Raw genomic sequence first — 26,059 nt, forward strand, 5'->3', positions numbered from 1 at the left:
TGTTTCTTACCCCATTAGTCTCTAGGCTTTTCAGTGTTGACATCAAAAGATTCTACTGTAGCTGCCCCCACCCCACCCCACATCTGCCCCAGAAAATGACATCTAGTTTTCCATATTATGGGTTAAAGGAAAAGACTAGATATACTATGAACCTTCCCATCAAAAAGCTAGTAATGAGTAAAATCTACATCTTGGGCATATGAAGCAAAATATTTGAAATCAGGAATGATCTAGAAAAGTGAGACACATAGTCACTACTAGAGTATTGTTTTGGTTTCCTCTCTGAAGGCAGGATTAATGGTTACAGCAGACTCTTAACTCATCTTTGAGCCCGCTTCTTGCCTTAGAAAAGTTCATGTGTTGTAAGTCACATTAGTTGAAAAGAACAAAGAAGAATTCAGGTGTTTCCTACTTGTACCTTGAGATTCCACCTTTTAAGCTGTGAGTTACACTGATGTCTGTTATTTTCTCTTATGTTTATAACTAGAAGCTATACTGTCAATTTATATTGTATGCTACCATGTACCGTAAACAACTATATCCTGCCACACTGCATGACAATAATTGTAATTATATATCAACACAATGACATAATAAGATAATAACAAGACTCCAGTACCTCCTCTGCATGCTAAGCAATTAATCTCAGCCATAGACATTTTGCCAGTCTTTTCCACCATACTATATAGCATGAGCAGCTTATATTCCATCAAAAGCTGAACTTCCAGCTCACAACACATTCCTGTTGTGAGAAGTTATCCTTGAAGCTTATGCATCATTCCCTGGGTTACTGTCTTTTAAAACTCCTGAGGGAGTTCTGATGTGTCAGTGGAATATATTTATTAAATGCATTCCAAGACAGCATTTGGGCTATCATGGGAGATCTTATGAACAAACACAGACAAATCCACTATAGTCAATAGTACCTGGAGATCTGGAGATTAACTTGTCTAGCCTCATAAGATTTTCACACCAATTTCCCCTGAAGTATCAGACCCATCTGGATAGAAGTTATTTATCTGAACCAGGACAGACATGATGTCTAGCAAGCTGCAGAATTTTTATACTAAATGCAAGCAAGATGTAAGCATGGGTAATACCCACTTCATTAAAAGGTCTGGCTCTCAATGGTTAACGGTGGTTTTGTGACTACTTCTGATAATAGAAACTAGATATTTTTTCTGTTAGTTTCTTTCTCATTTAATTTTTGGAGGCGAACATTTATGAAATTTGTGATTGCTTTCATCTAATATGCTTCATTTGAAGGTTTCCATTTAGAATTCTAAGGCAGAGGGACAAACCGTCGTGGTCCTAGAGTACTTATCAGCGTTGATTTATTAACATTAGTTTGAAGATAAGTATTCCTCTTGCTCTGTTATCAGGTTTTTCTAAATATGGGAAAGGGTGACGTTTTGTTTGATTTTTAAATTCAGCCTCGAAGTAGACGTGAAAGCAGACTCTCCCTTCCAACGTTTTTAACAGTAAATCCAAGTGCACATCACAGCTGAAAACTTTCCTATGGCACTCATCTATTTTAATTTTTTTTAAAATTCTTTCAGTGTCGGCCAAACCCAGACCCCACAGCGATGAATATTCAAAGAAGATTCCTCCTCCGAAACCAAAACGGAATCCAAACACCCAGCTCAGCACATCCTTTGATGAAACATACATCAGAAAGCACGGGCCTCGGAGGACGTCGCTGACGCGGGACTCCTCCTTATCCCACGTCAGCAGCCCCGCGGGGGGCGCCGAGGAGGAGGAGCCCGTGTACATCGAGATGGTGGGGAACATCCTGAGAGACTTCCGGAGGGAGGACGACGACCAGAGTGAGGCGGTCTACGAGGAGATGAAGTACCCCATATTTGACGACTTGGGCCAAGACGCAAAAGCTGACTTGGACCATCACAGTTGCTCCTCGCAGTGTGCTACTCCCACAGTGCCTGACCTGGACTTCGCCAAGTCCTCAGTGCCATGTACTCCCAAGGGGTTGCTCTGTGACATTCCCCCGCCCTTCCCCAACTTGCTTTCTCACAGACCCCCACTCTTGGTGTTCCCCCCGGCTCCCGTGCAGTGTTCCCCCAATTCTGACGAGTCTCCGCTCACTCCGCTCGAGGTCACAAAGCTTCCGGTACTGGAAAATGTGTCTTACATGAAACAGCAGGCTGGAGCGTCTCCGTCCTCACTGCCGCCGCACACCGCCTCCGGCCATCCCAAACTGGAGAAGGACCAGGCGGGAGCCCAGGGGCCCGTCTCTGCTGCTCCTGCGCTCTCCTCGTCCCCTCCCCACCCTTCCACTTTGTACCGAACGCAGTCGCCACACGGCTACCCCAAAAGTCACTCGGCCTCGCCGTCCCCGGTGAGCATGGGACGGTCCCTGACTCCCCTGAGCCTCAAAAGGCCTCCCCCCTACGACGCCGTGCACTCAGGCAGCCTCTCACGGAGCTCTCCGTCATCAGTGCCTCACGCGACAGCCCGGCCGGTGTCGCAGGACGGGAGCAAGATGGTCAACGCTTCGGTGAACACCTACGGGCCGGCACAGGGCGGCTCGCGCTCCAGAACCCCCACGAGTCCCCTGGAAGAACTCACCAGCCTCTTTACCTCAGGGCGGAGCCTGCTGAGGAAGTCCTCCAGCGGCCGGCGCTCCAAGGAGCCTGCGGAGAGTAAGTGTTCCTCCCACATCCGGGGCTCCAGATGTCAGCTTAGGGCATAAAACTCAACCCATTGTCTATAGAAACAAGCGCTTAGTTCGTGATCTTTAGTCCTCTTTTTTGAAATCTCAGAATGCAAAATTGCGTAATTTTCCTTTTGCCTCGCCAAACAAAATAGTGCAATTCTGAGCTAAACCGAAAGAGTCAAAATGTCTGCACAATGTCACATATCTTACTGAAAAGTAATAGTGATTTTTTAAAAATATAGTGTAAAATCTAAATTCTTACACCAGCTCTGGAAAGTCTCTCAGAGAAAACAAAAATCACTATGCAATCTTTAGGCAAATACTTTGATTTTTCAGGAAAAAAAAATATACATTCAAATATGGAATGGATAAATGTTAAAATTTATCTATTTTATATTAAAAGACTATTTGAGTAAATCTGTATTAAAAAAGCCTTTACCGGAAAGAAAGTAAACTGGATGGAATTTGGGAACTTTTTTTAAAATTATTTTTTTAAAAATTATTCTTCCAGCACATTTCATTCTGCTATATTCTTATTTCACTCTAAAGCAGCATGGGTGCATTGTTTTTCTTTTAAAAGCCAGGGTAGTTAACCTCTTTTTTCTGTGGTACTCTTCCTAGCTCTATGAACATCTAAATTACAAAATAATCACTAAGTGATAAATAGGTGATAAAATTATTTTAACTACTGAATTTTAAAGACCATGACATTTCTCTATCTGAATAAATAATCCTTTTATAAGCCCCAATAGATCCCAGTTTTCTTGGTGCCTGTTTCATTAAATTACACTGCTTTCCTTTACTTAAAATTGGCCTAGGCACCCAAGCTGATAGTCACATCTCAAGTGATCCCACCATGCAATTTTGTTATTTATCGATTCATACAGTCACACTGATGACCTTCCTTAAAGGAAAAGAAGCCCTCAATACTTTTGATGATGAAGATGATGATGGTATGCCTTAGATAATTAATGTTCACTGGTAATTATAAGCAACTCACCTTGTCTTTTTTGCTTCTTTACCCAGAAAGATTTATGAAAGCATTAGCTTGTTTAAATAATTTCCCCTAAAACATTTTATTTAGTTGACTAAAATGCAGTGGTTTCTAATATATTAGGCAGGTCTAGAGTTACATACATACATACACACACACACACATATACATATATACACATAATATATACATATATACATAATATATACATAAAAATAAAAAATTTAAATTTTAAAAATGGCAACTTTTTGGTTGTCACAACTGGGGATGTGTCTTAGTTTGTCAAATTTTCTATGACAAATACCAAATCCTGTTTGACTTAACAACAGGTATTTATGGGCTGCTGCTTTGGGGGCTACAGGTCCAAAATCAAGACGTTAACAAGGCCATGCTTCCTCCTAGAAGTTTGTAGCCTTCTGATGCTGTCTTTCTGCAGTCCTTGGGGTTTCTGGGCTTGAATCTCTGTTTCCTATCACATGACAATCTCTTTCTCCTTGTGTCTACTCTCTGGTTTTGGCTCACTTTTGGCCTCTTGTGTTTTGTTTTGTTTTGTTTTTCTGACAGAGTTCAAATTTCCTCTCTTTATAATACCTCCAGTCATAGGATTATGACCCACTGATGCAATTTGACCACAGTTTCACTAATAGTAACATCTCCGAAGGGTCCTTTTTACAAATGGGTTCACACCTATAGGAATGCGGATTAAGATATATGCATATCTTTTGTTGGGTACATGATTCAATACCCTGCTGTGACCTATTGGCATCTAGCAGATAGAGATCAAAGATGCTGTTAAATATCCTGCAATGCACAGAACAGCCTCCAGAACAGAGGACTGTCCGGTCCAAAATATCACTAGTACCAAGGTTGAGAAACCCTGGTCTACATAATTTGTTGATGTTTTAAGTTTCTTCCATTTTTTCAAGGTGTTTTAAAAACAGATCAAGTAAGGTTTTTGGAATAATTTGAAGAAAGTTTTTTTTTAAAGGAAAACTATTTTACTCTTAAAATATATAATTATCTGTGGGAAATTAATGGAAGTTTCATCCTAGAATTGGTGAATTATAGGATTTTCCCTATCAGCGTCTTTGGAGAATCCTTAGCAGCTCCAGCTGGCAGCTATGTCAGTTAGCTAGAAAAAGTATATGGAAAAGAAGTGATTAACTAATGAAGTTATTTCAAGAAAAATCCATCTGTTAGAATCAGTCTGTGTGCTATATCACAGACTTCTCCATCCAATTCCAAAATGAGTTTTGTGCACTTCTAAAACAAAGCTTGCACAGGGGAAAGTGAGCCAAGCTGTTTATAACTTTTTAAAAAACCAGGGATTGAATTCCTTCTCATGTGGTATTAGCCATGTATCAACTCTTCAGAGAAATGATTTGCCCTTGAGTTACATTAACCTCTATATTTTACTTCGCATAAATGGAAATACAAATAGAAGGGAAGAAAAGTGCAGATAGTTTAAATGAGTAACTGTTATTTACTTTTGACTCTAGAGGAAAATAGACAGTATCAGATGCTAACAGCATCACAGGAGGAATTCTCATGATCTTGAATCCAAAAAGAAGTCCTAAAATTGCTGATAATTGAGAGTTAACTGATAATTACTGTTGCAGTATGTTCAGTGATAGAATTTTCTCCTCTGCCTTTGCCACGTAAGATCTGCAGACACCCTGCTGATACCATAGAGATAGAATAAGTGATGTGAGGTATATAACATTCATGACCCCTGAGATGCAAATGATATTTTTTTTTACATTTTAGGACTAAAAGTAAGACTGATATCTCCTTTTTCTATGCTTTTCTTGCTTTACAAGGAAAGTCAATTTTGATAATTCTTTGGTATTTGATCCAAAGTAAATATAATTCTACCATTTTAATTAAAGCAATCTATGTCAAATAAAATTTATACTTTCAGTCCCTATTTTAATAACTTATAAAAGCCACAGTTAGTATAATAACTTCATATATTTCAGGTTTACAATTGTTGAATGGAATTGAGCAATAGGAAGGAGATACACTAAGACAGTAATGGTGGATTGTGAATCAATTTCTTTCTTCTTCCCAATTTTCTAAAGATGGCCCTCAAGTTAATTGCTATAGGAGCAGTCTTTTCTTAGTTGATGGGACACTGTGCTACTTTATAGCTATTTATGATTAAATGAGGACATCTGAGTCTCTGTAAATCCAATAATTTTTATTTTATCTGATTATAATTATTAATTTTTTAAATTTGTTGCAGAGAGTTGGAGGATGTGAGGAAGACAAGGACTGATTAATTTTACTGCTGTAAATTTTGGTGCACTCATGAGAAATAGGCAAAATACAAATATGTGTTACAGCAAACTTTGGTGTCTCAAACAATAATTATTTTCCACCTATCACTTCTGTCTTCCTTTCAAATGTCCTTACTTTATGTATTCATTGTGCCTTTGATTTGCAGCCTTAGAACACCTAGGTCATGAATGGTTCCCTTTGTTTTAATTAATCAGAAACCATGAAGAATAAAAATTAATAACCAGAACCAATAAGGAAAAAAAGAAAACTCTTCCCCTCTCCTAATGAGAAATATTTTTTAAAGAAATGTTTAGCCTATGTTTAATATAAATGAGTGAATGTTATGTTCTTATGAAAAAGTACATCATAGTAAAGAACATAATAAAATTTTATAATATACTTGAAGGACAGAGTGAGTTAGGGAAGGTACAAATGGAGAAATGTAAATAGACGATTTAGAGAGAAACAAGAAACATGAAGCTACAAAGGGAGAAGACTAATGAAAAAACCAAGGCACAGAGAGAGGCACACGCACAAATGGAGTCAGGTGGACATGTGAACAAACATGGGTGTCAGCACAGGAAGTGCCTGGGAAGGTACACACAGGTATACACACAGCAGCTCAGGGAGACATGGTTGGGGTACAGAGTGAGGCAAGAAAAGGCGCTGACCCTGCTCATCCCGTATTAGTATTAAAAAAAAAAAAAATGGTGGGTTGGCATTGCTAAAAGGCTTTATCACACTCAATGATGTTCCACAGTAATGGAGATATAAGATTTGTACTGTTAAATCTCACCTCTCATCCTTTAAAAATATGCCATTTAAGGCTTTTAGATGTGTTATATTTGTATTATAGATATAAACGGGCCCTATGGGTATGATGCAGCAGAATCCAGAATCAGATGTAACCTTTGCCTTTCCATTGGCTTTCTTAAAAACACACCCAAACAAATAAGCAAGCAAACAAAACAAAGCAAAAAAACCTAAATTCACATCCCCACTGAAACACACTCACTCATGCATACACACACACACACACACACACACACACACACACACACACACACCTTTCCCCTTTCCTGAATGTTGTGGGGTAATTGATGCCTAAAATATTTGGTATTGCTGGTGAAGCAACTATTCCAACTTACTGTGACTAATTTAATTTAAAAAATGAGTTTAAATAAAAAAGAATGATTTTGGAAGGAACTCTTTTAAAACATATTTCCATATTTCCATATTGCCCCATTTGAATAAAAAGAAATGATGTGCTAACATAATCCAGCCATCTTGATGATCATCATGATGGTCATTGCAAGCCTACTATGCACAAAGGCACGTAAAGCATCCAGCACGGTGACTACACAGGGGAGGCCTAAAACAGAGGTGGCTATCACTTGTACAAGCAGTGACAGTGTTGATAGCTTAATTATTACCAGGCTGGGATGCCCTCAGGGGCTCTCCCAGGTTGTTGAACTGAACAGCCTTTTACTGCTGTATCCTTTAAATTCATTTACATTGTTTTTTCCTGCTTCCTCCCTGTCTTGTTCTGCTGATGCCCCTAGCCTTCCTCTCTCCTCTGTCCTCCTACCTTCCCTTTATTCTTTTCCTCATGAAAATATCAAACTGTTAATTTTTTGTAGACAAAGAAATCAGGTACATAAACTTGTCTGAGGAGCCTCTCGATTGAAGTGTGAGAACTTAAGTGTGGGGATTGTGCAACCTGTCCTTTTCAAAGGCTACTTTAACCCACTTACAGGTCTTGAATGGAGTTTTTGGATTTATATCTGAGATGCTCAAGACTGTTGACTTCTCAAGAAGGAAACTGGGAAACCTGGATAATGATAGTTTATCTTAGGAGAATCTAAACACTATAAGTCTATTTAAATTAAGATTTTTTTTTTTCCCAGCAGAATTTAGCAAGCAAATAGCCATGGTCTTAATGTGCCAGGGCTGCTATGACAAACAGCACACATTGGTTTTCTTAGACAACAGAAATTTATTGGCCCACAGTTTTGGGGACTAGAAGTCCAAAATCACTGTGTTGGCAAATGCTTTCTTCAATGTCTGTGGTGTTCTGCTGATGACAGTCCCCAATTACATGGTGATCTCTCTCTGTCTTCTGCTTCGGTGTCTAATTGTCTTTGCTTATAAGGTCTTCAGCCATTCTGGATTAAGACTTGCTCTCATTTAGTTTGGCCACACCCAGACTGGCTTTTGCCTTAGCAAGGCTTCTTCCAGTGGTTTCAGAGGGAAACCAAGCCAGGCCCTGGAGTTTGTGGATGCTCCCAGGCCAGGGCTTGGGGAGATCTGCTCATGCCACAGAGAATGGTAGGCAGAGGACATGGAAGGCTTAGGTGAATAGTCCAGCACCCTCTCTATCATATTCACTTGGATGTTGTTAAGAATATAGATTCCTGGCCTTATCAGAGACCTCTTTAGTGAGAAACTCTGGGGGTTGGGCCTGGGATGATGACTATTTAACAAGAATGTCAGGTGATATTTATGCCTGTTATCAAAGAATAACTCAGGGACATGTGGTTAATTATTAGCAACACTATTTGCTTGTATACAAGGGCAACCTGTAATATATTGCTTTCATCTTACAAAGTTAAAAAAAAAAAAACCCACAAGAATTTATACAAAAGAAAGAAAAGATGGGGAGAAAGAAAAATATGAATAGTTTGAAATTAATGAATCTACTTTTCCTTTCCTTAAGTAAGCTACTGAGTAGTTGGCAGTGTGAGAAACAGCCAGGGAGAGTAGTCTGGATAGATCAGCAGAGAAATAAATTTCACTACTTATAGATTCTCTCTGAGACCTTGAGAGTTTAACAATGGAACAAGTGGTAGGCAATCTCCATATAATGTCTGTCTGAATTAGTTTCCTCTGGCTGCCAAAGTAAATACTATGCAATGGTTGGCTTATGTCCCGGCCGGCGGGACGATCAACCGAGGCTCCAGCTCCTGCGAGGGAAGAATGGTATGGGACAAGAGACACGAGGAATGACAGCAAGACAGGTTTCTGATCAAGCTGCAAAACTTTATTGAAGAGGCAGGGTATATATACCCTAAGGTAGAGGGAGTGGCTAGTATGAACGGGTGGCGGCCTAGGATTGGTGGCTGCAAAGGCGGGTGGTGGTCTAGGATTGGCTGCTGCTGTTGCTAGGGCGGATGGCAGATGTAAGGCTAGCACAGGATTGGTGGCTACTGTTGCTGGGGTAGAAGGCAGGTAGTAAAGCTAGCACTCTAGGCGCAAATCTTAGGCGCGAACGGCTATCACTTCCGTAGAAGGCTGAGGGCAACTTAAGCCGCTATTGCATCAGCCCTAGCGGCCATGTTGCATATCTCCGGCATCGCTGAGGGTGGATTTTATACATGCTACCTTAATCGTCCCCAATAGGCTTAAACAATGGGAATTTATTGACTCATGGTTTTGAGGCTAGGAGAAGACCAAAATCAAGGCGTCATCAAGATGATGCTTTCTCCCTGAAGACTGCAGTGTTCTGGGCATGGCTGCTGGCAGCCCTTAGTCTTTGGGTTTTCTGTCACATGGCAATTCACATGGCAGCCTCTCCTGGCTTCTCTCGTCTCTCCCAGGTTCCATTGACTTTCAGCTTCTGGCTGTTCTTCTCTGACTCTTTTTTCTTTCTGATTTTCATTCTGCTTATAAAGAACCCAGTAATCTGGATTAAAGCCCAACCTAATTCATGTACATCACATCATAAATGAATTAATATCCTAAAGAGATCATACGTACAATGGGTCTACATCCACAGGAATGGAGTAAGATTAAGAACATGTTTTTCTGGGTTACCTAGCTCCAGACCGTCACATTGTCCTTGGACTTAGTTTTCAGCTCAGTCTTGGTCAGGCCAGGTCTGTCCCATTTATTTCATCAGAATTCCTCAGCATTTTAAGTTTGAGAACCAGTAGTAAGATCTGCTTTAGACAGGAGCTGATGCCGTTGGTCAGTCTGGCAGGGGCCTGCCCTCAGTCCTTATGCCAGAGGCCTGTCTGGGTGGGTCTAGGCCATTTTTGGGGAGGACTGGCCAAAGCAGAGTGGAACAGTGGGAGTTCCAAACATAGCTAGAAATCAGGTTGCTGAGAGGGCTGTAACTCAGAACAAGATGCCTGCTCGGTGCAGGGGGCAAAGAGAACACTGTAACTTGATAATGAGAGTCTTTCTTGTGGGCCCCTGGTTGGACAGGTCATGTGGCCACTTTGAGATTAATGAGGAGTCTAGCTCTCATGACCATTACAAGGCAAGGATCTCATCTCAAGCGTTGGCGGTGACAATGCTACTGGAGGAATGGAGCGATGTGGTGGCTGGAAAATGACACTCCCTCAAGCAGGTTTGTCTCTGGAACAATATTAAAACCAACTAAGTCAAGAGGGTGAAGCATCAAAGTAACTAGTGGTGAGGACCTGGGAAAAGAGGCAGAGACTGATTCTTCCCTTGAGAGCACTTTCATAATAGCAGTAGCAACAGTAGCATATACCTACTTTTATGCCATTTACTTTGTACAAGACACTGTTCTAAATGTTCTACATGTGTTCAATCCTCATTACAATACTACTGCTATGAGGCAGATAATAATAATATTGCCATTTTAAAGCTTGAAGAAACTGAGGCACAACCTACTCGAGACACATAGGGAATAAACTTGAGAATTGACCCCTGGCTATTTGGCTCCAGAAAATCTGTTCTTAATCATGCTTTATCTTTACTTGACCAATCTCTGTAACTTCATTCTCCTCCCTATTATTTGGCTCCAGAATTTCTGGTCTTAATCATGCTTTATCTTTACTTGACCAATCTCTGTAACTTCATTCTGCTCCCTATGGCCATTAAAATTTCCAGTTCTCATCAAAACCCTTTGGCTTATGGTATTATAGTCCCTATGGATATCTGCTTACTAAGAGAAAGCCAACGTCAAATGATATGGACTACTTTATGGTTATTGTCAGTAGCAAGCTGGTATGGAATCTCAGTTGAGGAAGGGGATGGGGAAACTTTTCTAGCACCCTCCCAAACTCCCCTTGGAGTAACCCCAATCACTGCAATGGGCTTTGAATCCCAGGCTTATAGCTGCCCCTGAAGACATGTGGAGTGCTCACGGGCCTTAGAATCACCTAGATTACCTGCGCAAAAGAGATGTGAACACTCACCTCAGTGCCTCCAAGCATAACTTAAGGATACATTTGCAAAGTTGCTTAGTCTGTCAGATTTTCAATACTGAGCTACCAACTAGATGATTCTACCCCCAGGGATATAGAGCTTTTGTCCTCAGCTGCTTGCATCTTGGCCATGTCTGGCATAGCCTGATGGATTGATGGCCTTTGGCTATCCTGGGGGAAAAAGGAGATTGATCAAAAATGCCAGCCAATGTTAAATGGCAATGAGGTCTCTAGCATCACTAAACTAGATATTGGACTTTAGTAAAACAAACAAACAACCCAAAAGAACCCCATGAAAAATACTTCTTAGCGTCACCTCTTTTCTATTTAGATTTGTGTTATTGTATAGTTATTATGGAGTGACATGCTTACCTCTAAAAAAAATACAGTTGCAATTCTTCAAGACAAGAACGCATTGGCCTATTTGATTATATATTTTTTTGAAGCTAAATAAATGTCTTGCCAGGATGATGAGGTTAAGTAGAGTATAAGTAAAATTCCTTGATTTTGAAAATGCATGTGGCTCCTTGGTTAATTGGGACCATGACATTGTCTGTTTTTCTCATTCAGTTTCTCCTAGGATTGCAACAAAGAATCACTGAAGAAGACATAATTTCATAAATAATTGCTCACCTTTTTGGGGTATATGGCAGCTGTCTTTGATTGATGCAAGCAGACGTGTTTATCCCTTGTGTTTATACTCTCTGGCTGCTGAATCCTTAAGTGCAATTTCTTGTCAGCTATTTAATGAGCAATACTCTGCCTTAAGAAGAGCCCTCACTGCTTTAGATTTATAAAATGCAGAAACATTTTCAATTCAGAAATAAAGCTACACTGGTCTAGATTTTTTAAAAATCCAAGATTGCCCCTGTTGTATTTTAGTTGTACACACATGAAATATACCAGGACTGATTTATATGCCTCCTGTTGAATTCCCTCAAAGAGGAAACAATTTATATAATATCATGTGTTTTGAACACTTTGACATCTATAAGTAATTAAATATTAGGTCAAAGTAAGGTGGTTCCTTTTGGCCACATCATACTCCCCTACGTGCATCCTGCATTCTAATTAAATATGATCTAGGCGGCTATGTCAGGGCTGGGCAGCACAAAGGTGGTTTCCATCTTGGCTCAAGTATTAACAAGCTTTGAGACTTCAATAAGGTCATTCACCTCTTACTTCCTTAATTTTCACACTTTTTCAAATGTGAAAAATTGTTAGATGCTACGGTTATTAAAATATTAGATGCTAAATCTGTGAGGCCCTTTTGGCTCAGTTGTTTGATGTTTCTGTGAATAACTGGATGATCTGTAGACCCCTGAAACAAAATACACATTTCCTGCAACCATCTCTTTCTGTTGTTCTCTTTTGCTGGAAGTATGTCCCCAGAAACTTTATCAAACAAAATGTTTCTAATCTTTTGAGTCCCAATGTAGAGTCTACCATCTTGTTCACAGAATTTTCCTTATGCTATTGCTTATAAGTAATCACTCTCTCCTTCAACCTTTGAGAGCACCATCTCTGTACTTCTGTAATGGAATGTGACTTACTCTGATTGATTTTAAAGTTTCTTTTCTATTTTATTTCTCCATTAGGACAAAAGGTCAGGGAAGACAAGGGCTATACCTTATTCATCATTTTATTTCCTATAGCATCAAGTCCAGTGTGATCATACTCAAGGTTGATACATGATAAATATTTATTGAACATGTTGAATTAATAGGCATAGCAAATTGAGACAGGTATTGAACTTGAGGAAACAAAAGTTATATGATAAAAATTTAACTCTGAAGTGAAAAACATCAGCAGCAATGACTTAGAAAATTCCACACTGAAATCAATACAGTCATTCAGCAACAAAAGATGCAATGCTGAATGCTGAATTCTTTGCATCTGCTCCTAAGTGTCACCTTTAAAAGAATGTCCCTCCATTCAGGGCAGATTTATTAGGGAAAAGAAATAAAGAAGATAGTCATAAAGCATTTAAATATGGACTGTTTTGTAGTTGTCAAATTATCTTCAGTTTTGGTACAAATGGATGGGCTGCACAAATTTATCACTTCTCATGATTTGGGGATGGAAAAGTGGATTTTTTTAAGGAAAATAATAGAGACTAACATTTTAAAGAAGAAATTCCAATCTGCTTAACATTATGCATTATTGAACTGAAATAGTCATTCCGTTAAGTCATTACCTCTTTGGAGGGAAGAAACCCTATAAATCCAGAAAGCTATTGTTTTATGACTAGTTGTCTTGAGAGTGTGTGTATTCCCAGATAAAAATGGATTTCAATTAAAAAATATTTGAAATGATTTTCTTAATTTAAAAAAAAAAGCTGTTTTTTTTTTTTCCCCAGAATTCAGTTAGTGGATGGCAATCCAATACTTAATAAGATATCTGTAGTGGTGCATGGCTATTTCTCAGTTGAAGCAAACTCATTATTGCTGTTAGCTGATGGGAGCTGGGTTAATTAAATGTTCCACTCCAACTAGAAGAACCAATCAACTAGAGAATCTGGGATATTGCTACTCCCAAATGAAAGGAGTAAAGCTACTAAGGAGAATCTGAGGGAGAAGTGGGGTGTTAGTAACCTGGACTCTGAAGCATCATGTGCTGTCTAGTTAGGTATACACAGAACAGTTGATCTTAAAGGAAACTTTTGAAATCCAAAAGTCTATAATATTCTTCTGACAACTGGTGGTGGAGGGAAAACTTTCCCCTACGTTTTTTTTCTGGTAAAGTTTCAGTTGTGTTCAATTAAAAAAAATATTTTTTCTATTTTTGAATCTATCCCCTTTTTATAGATGGAACTGATATGATTAAGACAAGGGAAAAAAGGTATAGGAAAAAGCTAGGTAGAAAGAATGAGAAAGTAGAGATGGGGCATCCATGTATTATTCAACCATAAGGCCCCCTCAATGCTATGGGTGTATAAGACAACCTTGGCTTTTCTTCCAGTGTCATGAGTAAGAAATCTAGATTCCCAAGAACAGAAGTCTAGGAAAGGATTTAGATATTAGCAGTCCCAAACAGAATGATCAGAAATGAAGTGAATTCATTAGACTATCTTACTATCTCATTACTCTAAGTTATCACATTCAGATATCAAATTGGCCTCTAAATCCACAAAGTAGTTTCATTATTTGATTGATTAGCTATTAACCACTAACTCATGATTAATGACAAGAGAGATGTGTCAAAATTATGAAAGCTTTTCATCAATGTTGAAACGGTCTAAGAGAAGTTTCAAACCCAGGTCCTTTTTGGTTGATTTTCATTGTCACTTTACGTCTGCAGAATTCACTTTGCTTTTGAACCAAACTATGTTTATGGTTATTTAATACAGACTGTAATAACATTATCTACGATGCTTCAGGAAAAAAAAATCAGCTTGATTCTACATCCAGCCTTAATTCTCCCTGCCCTCTCACAGACAAACCTCTCAAATGAATATTCTGTATTTGCTTCCTCCATTTTTCTCTCCTTCACTCCATCTTTAATTTTCTGCAGCCTGGCTTCCTCTTCTCCTCAGTCCAAAGTTACACATGGCTTCCTAATTGTTCTCTGCTCCTGGCCTTTTCTTTCTCTTGGTTCTCTTAAATCTTCATGGAATATCTGGCATAGTTGGTTACTCTGCCCAAAGACGTTTCTCTTGATTTCCACGCAACACGAAATCTTCATTTTTTTTTGTTTTCTGTCCCTTCTATCTCCTTTTTCTCTTGTTTTGATTTGTTTTATATTCTCCAGTCCCCTCCAAAGTAAAGACTTTTTTTTTTTTCTGGAAGCTATGCTCCTCTATTTATATAAAATATAAAACACTCTTAGGGAGTCAACTCTCCGTAAGATTAAACTTAATGGTATAGCTCCAGTGAAGGCCAATTTCATAGATGTGTGGCCAGTGCAGTTGCACAAGATCCAGTGCTCGGAAGGGAGCCTTGCACTTGGGGTTTAACGCTTTGTGACTACAGAATTACATTCCATATTAACTTTATCTTTAAATTGGTATTTTGTAAGTGAAGCCTGGTGGGACAATGGAGTATGTGACAGGTACAGGTACTTGGCTCATCCATGATCATGCCTCCACTGCCTAGTCTGGAAGGTTCTTGGCCACCCATTCCCCGGCCTCCTAGGGAGCAACCTCTGCTTCCTCCCATCCCATGTGGGAACCTGGGGCAGGTATAGGTAGGGTCGGGGTCAGGCATGCACCACTTTGTGCTGAGTTGCTGGGCAGGGTCCCCATCACTGGTGAGGGTCTTCACTCACCCTGCAAGTATCCCAATGCCAAAGGAAGCATGGCATTAAATAGCAAATAAAAATGCCACATAAGTTTGAGAGAGACCACAGAAAGGAACATGCTTTATTTTTTCCTTCTTTATGAACAAGGGACCTCACATTTTCATTTTTCACTGGGTCCCACAAATTAGATGACTGATCTTACTGCAAACTATATGGTTTCCATATACACACTGATAAGATAGTACAAGGTAAGAAGTTATTAGCGTCATATTTTCATGCCCTGCCTCCAAAATAGTAGCTAGATGTTTTTAGTTGTATGTCTTAATGATACCCCCAATGCCACATGCTTAAAAGTGACTAGTGCCTTTTCTGAAGCAAATTGCATGATCAATATGTTTTTGTTGAGTGAACAAGTGGCTGAGTGTATAACTGTGAATCCAACAGCCCTCTCCCCAGTCAATTGCTAAATTTTTTGACAACTAGGCAATATATTTCATTTTTTTCTAAGTACCCATGGTCCCTATGACTGTGTTTTGCAGTTTATATTTTGAATTTATTGATTTTTCAAAGTTGACTTTTTTTTAATAAACAGCGAATTCCAAGAGAATTGCCATGATTACCAATTATTAGTAATAATCTGAGTTTTGTACAGAATGTACAGATCAGTAATAGTGGAGATATTTAGGAACAAACTGTTCCAAAGAAAATCAGTAAAGAACTCAGGCTTAGATGACTTTTATATAAAATAGTCAAAAGTGGAATCAGTCCTCTCACTGATTGGGGAAACCAGACATTGCTCAGCAAGGAAAATGAAAGCAAGTTACCCACAATCTAATCTAAATATTTTATTAAAAGTTAAAGTTGGGTCTATGAAAAATAGCATAGGATAGATATTCACTGCATGATTCCTGAAGCAGTATCAGAATATCGTGTTGTAGGTAGTGAAATTATCAGTGGATTGTACATGGAATTGAGTACAGCTCATTTACTGTTTAATTTCCAGAAGATGATCAAGAACAAAAACTTAACATTTACATATCTTTGTTTGGTTAAAAAACTCTTTTACCAACTTAATTATTGTAGAATGCAGAATGTGTATGTATACACACACACACACACACACATATAGAAGTTGGGTGTCCTGGATTCAAAAGGTAGATTTGCCATCCAGTAGCTATGCTTTTAAGGAAAGTCAATTAAACTCTCTGAGTCTCAGTTTTTTTCATATTTACCTCATGGGATATTGTGAAAAATTAAACAGAACATGTACAGGAAAACACCTTGTAAAATGTAAATAGCTGTGCAACTGTAAGGGGCTATTGTTTGACCTCTACATACTTGTGGTAAGAGTTAAATATTTTATTAAAAAGTAGATAAGGTTTAGAATGAATTAAATCCTCAGAGATTCTCCATTGCTGTTTGAGCAACTTTCTTTTCAGTTAGGCTTGGTTAAAGGATCTGACATCTTAAGTGATGTGCAGAGTGTAAAGAATTGGAGAGAATGTAAGCGGTTCCCCATTCTCATGGGGAGGTAGACTGTTTTGAGGGAGCTGAATGATATCGAAGGTGGAGGAAAGTCACACCCAATAGAGCACAGTACCATGACCCTATAAAGAATAACTCTGAGAATAAGGTGCCATCTTGGTTCACTGAAGGGTTGGGCAACACAATAACATAATTGCCTAAGTCGATTTATTCAGCAGAGGAAAAAATTCAATATAACCTGACTGTCAATGTGTTTTTTAAGATAAAATGAATATTTTAATTTTCCTGGTTATGGGCAATTTATCTTTTAAGAGAAAAGCTTTGTTTAATAAAAGGTATAGGTATTGGCCAATTAATTAGGTGGAAACCAAGAAGATCCATAGTGGTAATTATCACAAATACTTAGTATACAGATGGAAGACTGTTAAAGAAGTGAGTTGTGAAGTGTTACAGTTTTCCAAGCACATTCATATTGAATTTTATTTCCTTTTAAAGTGGTTACTTACCATTCAATGCATTTTAAGGCTTGCATTTGGAAAAATATAATATCAGAAAAAAAGAGAACTTATCAAACACTTGAATTTTATTTAAAAACCTGTGTACCCACAAATGTATAGAGAGGACACTAACCTCCTAAACATGGATGAACTGGCATCTAGTAGGCAATCCATGAAAAATGATGATCCATATTATTTCTCATAAATGAAAGGCTACAGACACAGAAACAGGTGCTGCAATACTTTAGTGTCAGTTTTCTCATTTTTTATTAACTTCTGTGCCTTTCCTAGCCGTCTTTATCCAGATGCTAATTAAGTAGAGGTTTGCTTTGCACATAAAATTTTAATATTCACTCCTCACTGTTAAATGAAACCTGCAGTAGGAAGCATCTACAGTTAAAAGCAGTCCTGACCCACTTCCATGAGAAATCAATAGAGAGCTTCCTGAGACTTACAAGTAGCTGACATTAAGGAGGCCAGCTCATACTCCATGTTGGTGTAAAATGTGTGTTTCCCTGGGCTTGGATTCTTCTTTCTTTCTTTTCTTCTCTCCTTCCTTCTTCCTTTCCTTCCTTCCTTCCTTTCATCTTAAAATTTTTCAAATAGAAAAGATTGAGGAGGAAACTATTAGGCCAAAACAGTGATGCCATACCTGAGTTTTATGTCCCCTGGGGAATTGTGAGCTCAGGTGTCAATAATTTTTATAGGGGCTTCAAATTAACATGGACCCCTAGGTCCAAGATCTGAGGAAGAAAAAGAAAGGCCTAAAAGTACCCACTTGCATTCAGATATATTCCATAATAAAAAGCAAAATTGAATCCACCAGGTTAAGGACTAGAGACTCCTGTGCTTGAAGGATTTGAAAGCACGTGGGATATGGCAAAGCTTTTTGAAGACTAGGCTGTTACATACTCAAATTGTAGAGTACGAACTAGGAACAAGAATTGAAACCAGTTAGAGGAGGAATCACCATCAGAGCATGGAACGATATATTGTATCTCCATCTGATTTGAGGCTCCTATAAAAGAGCTAAGATCTCTTTGGTTATTAATGTGCAACAAAAATGGTCAATATAGAACCTGACTGAAGCGTAGAGTTGGCCTCATGCCAAATTCCATAATACTGAACAGTGAATGCGGCCATATGACCTATCCATGATGAGAAGAGAAATTCAAAGGCTGGAATCCTGTTTTTCATTTAGTGGCCGGAGTTGATAAAGTCTATACTTTTGAAAAAACACCATAAAATTAACATTAGGCATTTGTGTTTCAAGCCAATCTTGAAACCCAAATAAGTAAATACATAAGCATTTTAAGTTCTTAAGCATTTATTTCCTTCCTTCCTTCCTTCTTTCCTTCCTTCCCTCCCTCCCTCCCTAACTTCTCTCTCTTTCTCTCTCTCTCCATCTCTCTCTCTCCCGCCCTCCCTCCCTCTTCCCTTCCCCTCTCCCTCTCCCTCTCCTTCTCTTTCTTTCTCACCTACTGTATGCCAGGTACAATTCCAGGTGCTAGAAACTTTATTTTTTTTATAATTACATATTTTTATCTGACATCCAGATTTCAATCTCACATGTACTTGCATAAAATAATTATTTTTTTCTAATGAGTTACTGTTCAGAATTGCACATTAGCTCCACTGATCTCCTTTTCATTTTCTATTTACAATCTAAGCCTCACACTGTCCTTTCATAATCAAAGCTGTTACCGCCAAGAAGAAAACAGCTACTGGTCCCTTTCCTTGTGTGTACATAAAACATGTTGGGCAGGTTCATGTTTAAATCATTGCTTGTATGGCAACATTTGGTCCCATTATAAAAGAATATATTCAGTGGGCTAGGTTGTTTAACCTGGCTCTGTCAGTAACCAGGCACATTATCCACCTTACAACTGCAAAATGCCAGAGTTTCCAATTTCAGTGTAGAAAGCCATCTCAGATGTATCAGTCCAATCCCTTCCCTTCTATTTTACAGATGAAGAAAGGAGTTCAAGGAACATGGGTAGATGGCAGGACTGGGACAAAAGCACAGGCTTTCAGCACTGGGCTCTTTATTATACTATGTTCGTTTATCCTCATACACTGTCAAACTGTATTTGAATAAAATTATGCTCTGTGAGCCAAATTTTTTTCAGTCTGAGGTGCCAGAAAAAATGAATTTTTATGCCTAAGTTTCTTCTGCTCCACTTTTTCAGTCTAGGTTCTAATTAAGATGGGGACAATTTCGAACTGTAATTCCACTAACGTTTAGGACATTTACTTCAAGTTGAGTTTGGGGGTTAATTATGAGTAGGATGGGCTTCAAGAATTATTTATCTTTCATGTCATTTCTCTCTTTACCTATAACTTACATAATTACCTGTTCTCAAATTTAATACTTAGGTCAATGACTTGATTTATTTATTTAAAGATAATACCGGATACAATAATAGGCCAGAATGAGATAGTGTAGTTTTAACATCCCAATCTGGAAGGAATGTTTTTTTTTTTCAGTAAAAGGTGATACAAATTATATGGAGAAATATAACATTGAAAGACATTCAGAAATAGTCCTTGTTGTTAAAAGCATTTAAGGACAGTCAGCAGGGGCAAGTGATATGCTAGACTCCAAGGAGTTTTATCAGCTTTGAAATTAAAAACAATTTTCTAAGATGAAAGGAATGATTAATAACATAACAAAGAATAATCAGTACAGAATGATTCACATGGGTATCCAACTGAAAACCATAGAGCTTATTTACTCTCCTAACAAATAATGATTTTGCCTTTCACTGTAAAATTCAGATCTGTCATTTATAATGTAGCCTGGATTATCTGAACTAGTGGGCGTCTTGAGGAAGTGTAGATTCCAGTATACCCAGGTGAACTGTTCTTATTGAGCAATAAATTATTGGCAGTGAGGTAGGATAGAGGCACACCTATGGATGCCAGTCAGTAGATTAGTCTTTGATGGCCATTGTCCAGAGGAGTGGCTGATCAGTTTCGACAGTCACTACCCCAGATCCATCATAGGTGTTAGAAGTACTGACCGGTATTCCAAAACCAAGCATATGATTGGTGAGGTTCCACTTTAGGCCTGATGTGGTAACCTGATTGCAAAGTTGTCCAACAGGTATAAGGCCACACCAATCACCTTTACGTTTACATGCAACTTGTGCTTTCCTAGTTGGAGCAGGTAGATGAGAGATTTCTCTTGAATTATTATAATGGGTAAAGGAGTGATATCAGTCACTGGAAACGGAGTGCTTACAGATGCCATAACCTGGTCAAAATGTCCACCAAGTCCTCCCCGTGTCACAATCATATCAACCTGTAGGTCTCTTTCTTGTATCTTTTGGAGCACTTGGAGGCACTTGGTGAAGTTAGTGCAGTCTTGATCAGGAGTTGAAATCAACTCACAACCCTTAGTACTGTGTAGTACACTCTGACTTCAGGCCTGATAGAATCAAAATCTCCATTGAGGAATTCAGGCAAAAAGCTTTCCTGCTGTCCTTCAGGGATACCATATAAGCGGTTGGCCCCTCTATCAGCACAGGCTTTTAAAAGAGCTTTGCTCCAAAGATGATGAAAACAGTTGTCCAAAGGCTGGTTCAGAATCAAAAGGCAGTGCTTCAAATTCCCAGTGGGAAGCAGGGGTTCCAATTGCGTAAAGACATGCTCCATATTGGAATATTGGCCTACAATGAGGGTGGAGCCACCAGTGAAAGGAGCACATGCTGTGACATTAGGGCACTTGGCTGAGGAGACTCTGGACCAGAAACTTTATTTTGAAATGTTGGAAAATAAAACCTAAGATTCAATTTAAGATTAATGATACATCTAATAATGGATAGGGCATCTTCTGATAGAAGATTTTGCAGTCAAAAACATAGTTTTTAGAAAGATATAGACAGGGAGCAATAGAGGATCTGGGCATTTTAGAACGGTGTCCTGGTGCCCTTTTCCCCTTTCCTCCGCACTGTGCCCTCTGGCCCTCCTGGCCCTGGGCTCTGCCTCTACTTAGGTCCTGACGCCCTCAGAGACCTGGGTGGCCTGGAGTCTGCTCCAATGGAATGGTCTAGTGGCCCCAGGGAAAGGGCCCTTTCTGTTTGAGGCGGAATCAGAGCCTCATTTGAAGACTCTTGTTTTGCAATACTTTCCCCTCCTATTTCTCCTCCTATCGTTTTTTCTTTTTTCCTGTTCTCCTCCTTTTCCTCTTCACTGGATACCATAAATCCCTGTGACCTTATTCATCATGCAGACTGACTTGTCTCCAGGGAGTCTGTTACCAGATAATTTATGAAACACGATATTACAGTAATAAAAAGTATCAAATACATAAGGGATAACATCTACCAAAGGCTATGTTTGTTTGTTTTTTTGTTGTGGTTGTGGTTGTTGTTATTTAATTTACACACAAAATAAATACCTTTATTCCTAGGCACTTTGTGATTAAAGAGATCATACATGAATTATGTATGTGTGTGTATGTGAAAGAGTATGGGGAACAGATGATGGCGAGAGTTGAGATAAGGCAAGAAAGGAAGATGAATAAAAAAGCAAAAAAAAAAAAAAGGGAAGAAAAGAGAAAGAATGAGGTGGAGATGATATTACCACATAACATTTCCAAGAGAACTCTTGTCTCTTGCCTTTTTTGGTTCCAAGGAGAACAAATAGAGAGTAGTATCAGTGACTCCCTACCGTCTTCTCTTAGACCATGAGTTATTGCGCATTAGAAATAGTCATGTTTAACTCCTTCGTATTATAGACAACTAAACTGAAATCCAAAGAGGTTCAATTACTTGACAAAAACGTAATTTATGTAGAGGCAAATCTGAAAGAGTCCCAGGTCTCCCAGATGCTAAGTTTTATTAAGATAACAATGTTTAAGTATATTTCTATTGTTTTTGCCTATAGGTGATTTTTATCTTTTTGACTAACTTTATCTAAAATGTCATTTTTGGGGGGAAGAAAATTCAGATGTGGCTAGTTGGAGACTCTCAAAACAGATGTTCCGTTTTGTTTTATTTTGCTTTGCTTTTCAAACTTAAATGTTTATCTTTACCCCAGGAATACTATGAAAAATCCCAGATTGGCCAAAAATGATTCACAATCACTTTACTCTTTCTCTAACAGTATTCATCTAGAGAATCAGTGAATTAAAATCAGTGAAAAATAAAGTACTGTGTACATTCAGTTCTATAGCCATCCAGTTAGCTCTAAAAGGGCTATCCTTGCATTGCTTTCCTTATGAAATTTTAAAAGCTATAACCTCTTTTACCCCCAAATATGGCTATTAGTAATGCCAAGTTTTGCATTCACTTTGATAGAAATTAAATATTCTTATTAACCTTTGTGATGACGGAATTATTCTTCTTAGCATTTAGTGTTTGCTTCAGAAACATTTATGAATGTATTTTCAGAATTACATCTTTTGGGAAGAATGGAAATTATATTTTTCTTCCAATGCATTAATATTTTTAGTGCCTGAATGCCTCTGTTTCTTTTAGAGAAGATTGAAGCATTTTTCCATCTGCCTGTTAAATTGATTTGAGTCTTAATTAAAGTTGATTGCACCTGTGCATATATTCAACTACCCACACACTTCCCACCTACTAGTGGAAAAGCTTGTGTTTCCTACAAAAATTAAAAAAGGTAACTATGACCTTTTGTAAAAAAAAAAAAATCTTAGGCATAAAAGGCTGACAACACTGAGGACTTCTAAGTGTGATGTTTTGGTTATCTCAGATCAATAACTTTTTATTTTCCAATGATTGTTTGCTAGTTGATGTAAAAAGTTGGTCATTTTTCTTAAACTGCTGGTGTTCCAGTTTGCTAATGCTGCCATCATGCAAAATATCAGAAATGGATTGGCTTTTATAAAAGGGGTTTATTTGGTTACAAAGTTACAGTCTTAAGGCCATAAAGTGTCCAAGGTAAGGCATCAACAATAGGGTACCTTCACTGAAGGATGACCGATGGCGTCCGAAAACCTCTGTTAGCTGGGAAGGCACGTGGCTGGCATCTCTTTGCTCCCAGGTTGCATTTCAAAATGGCGTTCTCCAAAATGTCAGTGTCAGCTTCCAACGGCCATCTTCAAAATGTGTCTCTCAGCTGCAGCTTCTCTTGGGACGTTTTATCCTCCTTTAGCTCTAGCACCTCCTTCTGTCTGTGCTCACTTTTATATGACTCCAGTGATTCAATGAAGACCCACCCTGAATGAGTGGGGTAACATCTCCATGGAAATTATCCAGTCAAAGGTCTTGCCCACAGTTGATTGAGTCACATCTCCATGGAAACAATCAATAGGTTCCGACCTAATCAACACTAATATGTCTGCCCCCTCAAGATTGCATCAAAGAACATGGCATTTTGGGGGACATAATACATCCAAACCCAGCACAGCTGGTTTCCCTTTCACTTATATGGCAGCCTAGCCAAGGAAGCCAAGTAAAGGAATCAAAATTCAATAGCAGATTCTCACCCACCTATTCACTGGTTGCTTGTGTGAGTTCTTAGGTCTGACAGCCCAATCAATCTTTCATTGTTTATGAAGATGGGGAATAATCACAACACAAATAAATAAATAATGAAGATAATCTTAAAACTTGATATAGTCAAACATTTTGCTTTTCCACCTATAAATTGTTTCAAGGAATTCTAATAGATGTAAAATGGATTAGCTCCTATTTTTTTTTTTTTACTCTTTTCCTTTTTCTTGAGGAAAAAAGGGATAATTAAAACGTTTTCAACTGAAAATTGGGGAATCTCGACAAATGAAGGACCTAGCAAGTCTGCAAAATGAATAATGAACGGTGTATTAAATGTTGCTAAAACAGTGGTTCTGAACCCTGGCTTTACTTCAGAAACACTTGGGGAGCTTTTAAAAATTACCAATACCAAGACCCAACTCTCACTGATTCTAATTGAACTGTGGCCCAGGCCTGAGTAGTTTTGAAAGCCCCACCCCCACACCAAGTGTTTCTAATATGCAGTCAGGATTGGGGACCTCTAGTAGAGAATTTATTCTGGTAGTTATCAGTAGAATCCTAAATTTGAGGATACTTGAGTCCAGATGCCTCATTTACAGATAAGCAAATGAAAGCCCAGAGGGGAAAAATGATTTGCCCAAGGCCTCACAGTTAATTAGGGGCTTAGTCTGAACTGGTACCCAGGGTCTCATAACTCCAAAGACAATTCTATTTGCACTGCACGATGCTGTGGCTGGGACTTCCCAGATCACATTGTTCAGAGGTATGGACCCTCAGCACTTGATTTCCAAATCACTGGCATGGGTTCATGCACTGCATTATGAGCATGGATTTTATAGCCTCCAACAGCATCTAGGCCATTTCTATAAAAATGTGGCAATAACCCATGCAACAGGAACTTTGATTTTGATCCCAACTGCCTAATAGTAATTTCCTATACACATTAACTTGTTCTTGGGGATACATAAAAATTTTCTACATTACAAAAGTCTTCCCAATCTATAAAATATCTATTATTAGAGCATTGCTTTAATCTTTCCAGTTATTCTCTTTTCTGCCATTGTTCACTGGGTTATTCTGAAGTGGTCACATAAGAAAAATGATGGAAACTGAAATGGTGGAGGCATCAACAGGTAAAAGTCAGGCCACAATTTTTTTTTTTCTTTTTCTTATAGGAGGAAAGGTTAATGTGCATTCCCTGCATCCAATAGTTAATTGACCTGCCCTTGGCTTCAGTAAGCAGAGATTTCTCTCATTAAGGCAAATGTCTTGAATATCTCAGAAGAGCAACTCAAATCATATCCACGTTTTCATTATTCTGTTCATACCCTTGTTACCTCTCCTTGGGCTTGGCATCATTTCTTCTATATCCTGGTTGGGTGACTGTTCACACCGTTGGCAGCACCTAAGGATATTCCACCTGTAAAAACTCCTCTCTTCTCTCTTCCAGAGGGGTATCGATAATTAGTTTGAACATCTCCTTGAAACAGGCCAAGTTTATAGTTCAAAAACATAGGGCTTCAGTAGAGAGACACTTTCATCAAATATCATTTCTGTAATGTTTTTAGGCTTGCCTAAGTCCCATTTCATTTTATACTTAGGGAATAAAGTACACGATTTTAAGTTTTGGCCCCTTAGTGGTTTTTTTGTTGTTGGTTGGTTGATTGGTTTTTTTCAGAGTCATTCAGGTGTAAAAGGCATCTTGGAGATGGTCTGGTCTAAATCCCTTGTTTGAGAGATGAGTATACAGAAGCAGAGGAAGAAGAAAAGGTATGCTATATCATATATGGTGGCAAACCCATCACCAGGGTCATATATTCCAACAGCCAATCCAGGGATCTTTGTACTATTCCACTCTCTTTTTGACTTTACTGTAACTGTGGCATTGGGGAGGGGGACACAGCTAAAGTCACATATGCTTAAGTCCCTGTGATCTCCTTTCTTCAAGAGTATTCTTTTTTTTTCAGATTTTTAGCTTAATGTTAATCTGCTGCCTGTGTTCTGCTTACAGATGACCCTAGTGGCAGATCTTCTACAACTGTTTGCTCACGATTTTGGAATTTGTAAAAAGATACAGAAATCTTAAAACATCCTAAGCTAAAGTCCGTGCCTAACTTAGGTTATACAGATTTCACAACCCTGAAACACTGTTTGTTAAGTATTTTAGAATTTTATTTGTCTCTCTAGGAGATTTATATCAACTGTGTGAAGACTTAGATTTGGAGGGAGCAAGATGAACTTCTGTACTG

The 26,059-nt window shown here is 38.6% G+C and overlaps 1 protein-coding gene and 1 pseudogene across 1 annotated transcript in view; one reads left to right on the forward strand and one right to left on the reverse strand.

The window, feature by feature from the left end:
* The window catches only part of NYAP2 (neuronal tyrosine-phosphorylated phosphoinositide-3-kinase adaptor 2), a 279,845-nt gene that overhangs the window by 156,723 nt on the left and 97,063 nt on the right, over nucleotides 1-26,059 (forward strand). Inside the window, exon 4 of the mRNA XM_037849647.1 lies at nucleotides 1,560-2,660. Coding sequence (XP_037705575.1) covers nucleotides 1,560-2,660 — 1,101 coding nt within the window. The remainder of the gene's footprint in view (nucleotides 1-1,559; nucleotides 2,661-26,059) is intronic.
* Nucleotides 20,280-21,003, reverse strand: LOC119544291 (annotated as a pseudogene).

This window comes from Choloepus didactylus, chromosome 9 (genome assembly GCF_015220235.1).
Source record: "Choloepus didactylus isolate mChoDid1 chromosome 9, mChoDid1.pri, whole genome shotgun sequence".
NCBI classification, from domain to species: Eukaryota; Metazoa; Chordata; class Mammalia; order Pilosa; family Megalonychidae; genus Choloepus; species Choloepus didactylus.